The 5,296-nt window shown below is 42.4% G+C and overlaps 1 protein-coding gene across 1 annotated transcript in view; it reads left to right on the top strand.

Moving 5' to 3' along the window:
- The window catches only part of LOC126385484 (potassium voltage-gated channel subfamily D member 3-like), a 142,103-nt gene extending 137,051 nt beyond the window's left edge, over nucleotides 1-5,052 (top strand). Inside the window, exons 5-7 of the mRNA XM_050037219.1 lie at nucleotides 1,842-1,934; nucleotides 4,354-4,613; nucleotides 4,815-5,052. Of these exons, the coding sequence (XP_049893176.1) occupies nucleotides 1,842-1,934; nucleotides 4,354-4,613; nucleotides 4,815-5,052 (591 nt within the window). The remainder of the gene's footprint in view (nucleotides 1-1,841; nucleotides 1,935-4,353; nucleotides 4,614-4,814) is intronic.
- Nucleotides 5,053-5,296: the final 244 nt, after the last annotated feature.

Here is a 5,296-nt window from a genome sequence, read left to right as displayed (position 1 = left end):
ATTAGGTGTGCTGGCGCTCCCCCCGCCGATCTCCGCAAGGGATGTGAGGACTCTAAAACTTCACCAGGGCCTCCATCGGCATATGGGTGAGTAGATAATGGCTGAATTTTCATTTTTGGGTGCACTATCCCTTTAAGTCCAAGTAAAAGTTGGTGCCAATTTTTTTTTTAAATCCTCTGAGTCTTTGTGAGAGATTATGTTCACAAAAATGAGACAGATGAAGTCACAGTGATCTTGACCTTTGACAACAAGTCAATGTTTGTGCCAAATTTGAACAAATTCTCCCTAGCCATTTTTGAGATATCATGTTTACAAGAAAGGGACAGACGGACAACCCAAAAACATAACGCCTCGTCATGGCTATCACCGGGACAGAAACATAAAATGTCTAATGAAATGTATAGAAAATTTGCTTGACAGGTTCTGACAACTGCTCGAACCGGTTTGCATGTAATAACTTATGCAGTGGACTAAAGCCTTGATGTTTTGTGGGGTAAGTCTATTCAGCAGGGAACCAGTATAATACATTTCGATCAACTTGACATAAGCGCTTGATAATGCAGGACACAGCAGACAATTGCTCATTATCATTTGCATGGATGTGCCAAAGCATTTTCACTTTCTTCAAAAGACTGAGAAATTGCTTATGATGTGCACAATTCACCAGATAATCTGGAGGCTTAAAAGTAGTTTAGAGAATTTCAGTTCTGATTTGAGAGATGTCCAAAACAACTGTGAAGAAAAACTTCCTCCGTGAGGTTAGTGCGTTCAGGGTCGCACTCCAGATGGACTACATCAAATCAGATTCTCTCCTTACATGAAAATAACCTTGAGCCAGCACACAAGTTTCAGTCTGTGGCTATACAAGTCTTTATTATAGGGCCTGTGCCACAGGGCAGATCCACACATTGAGACATCAGAAGGCGTAGTTTTCTCCTGCCCACATCACTGTATTGTTCATGTGTCTGGAATCTGAATGAGAGTCCTTGGGCTGGATCGCCACCCACCCAAATCCTTTGAGTAACAATGTGCGCTGTGGGGAGGGAATTAATTTGTTTTCAGTTTTCATGTTTTTTGGCAATTGTGATTACTTTGAGACTAAGCTATATTGGAGCCGGAGCTTTGAAACCAAGTCCCGTTTGGAGAAATACCAAAAAAATGGTTCCATAAGTTTTTCTGTTTCTGTTTTTCTCAGCTCTTCTGTTTTTCCTCTTTCTGAAGCTTCATACATCAGTAACTGTTAGGCTGCCTGGAGCCTCGCATGACGCTCAGTGGTGCCTACTTAGATAATTAAGTAAGAGAGCTGGCAACAGCACAGTTTTTATTAGTTCAATAAACTGAAAAGGGGAGTTATTTTGCAGCATGCTTACACAAGGAAGCAAACTAAAGGCAATTACAGTATTAACGACACAAACCATGCACAATAGAGACAATTAATTATAAACAAACCACTTGCCAAGACTGTGGGATCAATTCACACAGAGCAGAAATGTGGTCCACTATGTAACTAATTGGCTAGCAAGTTATTTGAAAGCAAACAGCAGGAGTTGCTGGCTACCTGCTCATAATGGAAATGAGAGTGAAATCAGCAAGCACAAACCAAAATAGTCCAGTTTAAAATGGGAGACACGAAGCAGAACCAAAGAGTCACGTCTGACTTTTCATTACTGACGACCAAGTTTATATCAAAGAGTCATTTCGTGCACAGAGTGAGAGACTTTAATGAGTAACGAGGATACACCAACAGTGTCATTTGTCAACATTCATCAATTGTGTGTGTGTGTGTGTGTGTGTGTGTGTGTGTGTGTGTGTGTGTGTGTGTGTGTTTGTGTCTTACTAAGGATACAGAAGAGGATGAGCAGAAGCTGACTAAGTCCACCTCTCTGTTAGAGAGTCAACACCACCACCTACTGCACTGTCTGGAGAAAACCACTGTGGGTACACTCAAACTTTTCTCCGTCTCTGATACAAACACTCACAGATTTAAAAATCTACCTTCATCAGTGAGGTTAACGAGATGTGTTCACTGTGATTGAAGTATCGAATCATGATAATGTTTTTATCAGTGAAAAAGACAAAAAAGGAGCTCTGAACACAGCATGTACTTCAGGGATGGAGATAAACAGATAAACACATAATTAGAAAGAAAAAATATCCACACGGGTTTCTGATATTAAAACTGCCAGTGGTAAAAGAAGTATTTAGATCCTTTACTTAATTAAAAGCACTGATACCACACTGTAAAAGTACTTTGTTACTGCGATTAAAAATTGGTTAAGTTTAGGCACAAAAACACATGGTTATGTGTTATGTTAAGATCATGTCTTGGCTTGAAATACCCGATTTTTGTGGCACTGTCCATGCTGGAAACATAGGGCCAGGTTAGGGTTGGGTATCGTTGGGGTTTTTTCCGTACCGGTGCCTAAACAGTGCCCAAACCAATACTAGATAGAGCACAAAGCAGTCAATAATGTTAAAGAATAGCTTTTTTTTTAATTGAAAGGCAAATTTGAACTTGAAATTGAATCATATATCAATCAATCAGTATATCAATTTAAAGTATACCTAAACATATATAAATAAAAGGGCTGTACCTTACTCAGAATTTTGTCAGTCGAATCAGATTTGACTGTTTAATACGAATATTTGACTCTTTTTTTTTGTCATATAAAGTTTTAAAGTTTGAATGGGGCTCTGCAGCACATTCAGTTTTACAGTGGCATTCATATAATATAGTAAACAAGCTAACTGTGCTAACGCCAGCTCAGAAATGTGTAACTTTTTTATTTTTTTTAGACACTGGATATCAAACAAAAGCCAGAGACTGTGTCGTGTTAAGTATCTGTGAGCTGTAAGTTCACCAAGCTGAAGAGAGAAGATAATGTTATCTCTGAGATGCTGGTGAAGATTCTCAGTCATCCAGGTCATGGTGACCTTAAGTGTAGGCAACTTGTACTTGCTTGAGTTTCTTGAAGAAGTTTCACCTCTCCTCCAATAGGCTCTTCTTCCAGAACTGAAGAAGCCTCTTGTGTGAGAGGTGAAACTTCTTCAAGAGAACTCAAGCAAGATACTCAAGCAAGTCCAGTTGCCTACGATATAAGACTTAAGGTTATCTCAGAGCCTTACGGTGGAAAGTTATCCTCCTACAGTATGTGCTGCAGTATCATGTCCGCAGCTGTCTGTACCAAAGAGTGGCGTGAAAGTCAAGAGTGCCCCATCCACAGCAAAATCTGGGAACCAAAACGTCCCCATAAGTACACTGCACAGCACACTGAATAGGAGAAATAAAAACAAAAACAACAGTTCGACTTGAAGCAATCTCAGTCAACTGAGGGGTCTCCGACTGACGAAAGGGGCAAACAAAATCCTGACCACTACAAAATGCCGACTACAATAATTTGCTACTAAATAACATCTACAATACGAATAACAGTAAAATAAATTGAGTTGAGATCAAAAATTGTCTCCCTAAATTGGGAGAGACTCATCAGCCGGACATTCTTCAATTATCTGTTTGTTACTACAAAGAGAATAGGTGGTCCACCTTAACAGTCCACCTTAAGTGAGCCTGGTCAGGTTCCAATGGGAGGCTAACTTTGGACCTTTCACTATAATCAGCTTATTTTACAAACCCGTATGCCACAGTTGATTACTACACACACACAATGGGTGTGTATTTAAACCTTTGACCTACTGCATAACACTTTCTGCTCTCGTCAGTGTCAATTAAAGATCGTTGATCATATTTTTTTGGGTTGAGTAAAATTCTGTACGACTTCCCAAAGCTGCCATATCAAATGCTCGTACTTGACACTGACTTAACCGGTAGCTCCCAAATCCTTCAGAGCAAATCTGAAAGAGCCTCCGGAGAGTTTTACTGCTGTCAAAGACGTCGAAGGCAATGACAGTAATGATTTCCCTCCTTACGTCTAATCTATGCCTCAACATCAGTTGGAATCAAGAAACAAATTCTTGGCGGAAAAAAAAGGCTAAAATGTCTATTTGCCAGCTTTACACTTTCCACCAGACATTTGTGTTGATCCCAAGTCAAAGTCTTTAAAGTGTAGGATTTTGATTTGTGTCAAAACCATAGATTAGTATTAAACAGTGACATCGGATCTGCTCTCAAGTCTGCAAATATGCTAAGTGAGGCTGTAATTGGTAGTTTTCCTATTAGTTCATTAATATAATCAGTATTAATTATCTTTCTTTGGTGTATTTATTTGTAAAATCAGTAATTATATATCACTCACGTCCCATGAGTCTGTCTTTTATTTACTCTACATTCTGTTTTCCTCTCTGCACCGACCCCTCCCCGTGTGTTTAAACCACCATCCTGTTCCTTCTCTCCAGGCTCATGAGTTTGTCGACGAGCAGATGTTCGAGCAGAACTGTTTAGAGACGGCGCTGCAGACCTACCCGTCACGCAGCCCCTCTATATCCAGCCACGACAGCTCTGTGGGTACCTGCTGTGGCCGCAGGGTGAAGAGAAACACTCCTCTGCCCAACGCCAGCCTGCCCTCCACCCACCCCGTCCCAACACACCAGAGCCCCCTGCAGGAGCTCAGTGCCATCCACATACAGTGTGGTGACCCACCGTCACACACCGCCAGGTAAAAGGAAAGGACAGCTGATACGCACAGCAGCATCAGAGGGGGGGCAGAGGCTTGGTATCCTGGTTGTTTGCAGAATTCTGTCAACTTAATGAGAGGGAAATAGCTTACAATTTAGCTGCTCGCAACACACTACCTAAAGGCAAGCAAGGCGAGAGGCAACAACTACTTGTCTACCTGTCTATTTTTCTCTTTCTCTAGTCGTTCGAACCTCAACCTGAAAACTGATGAAAGCGGCAGAATCAATTGCAAAAGCAGCCGAATCACCACAGCGATCATCAGCCTGCCTTCACCCCCCGCTCTGACCCCTGATGCCGATGGCCTCCGCGGACCCCTACAGAGGAGGCCGCCCCCACCGCCGGGTCACCCAGCAGCACCGAGCATCCAGACCACAACAAGCTCAGCTGGCACCAACATCGTCAAAGTCTCTGCTCTGTGACTCTCCGGCTGACGGAGGTATCTCAGCTCAGCAGGAGGAAAGCAACCAGGAAGAAGAAGAGGAGGAGGAGGAGGAGGAGGAGGAGGAGAAGGAGGAGGAGGAGGAGGAGGAGGAGGCGAAGCAGGTTACACTACCTTTATGGACGCACCATGTCCTGTCTCACAGGGTCAACAGGAAGAGAGTGCGGTACTCCAGAGGAGTTTTGGAGAAGACAGATGATGGAGACATTTCTGAGGTAGAGGAC

This window comes from Epinephelus moara, chromosome 24 (assembly GCF_006386435.1).
Source record: "Epinephelus moara isolate mb chromosome 24, YSFRI_EMoa_1.0, whole genome shotgun sequence".
NCBI classification, from domain to species: Eukaryota; Metazoa; Chordata; class Actinopteri; order Perciformes; family Serranidae; genus Epinephelus; species Epinephelus moara.
The sequence above is the reverse complement of the archived record's forward strand: the minus strand, read 5'-3'. Positions and strand labels throughout refer to the sequence as shown.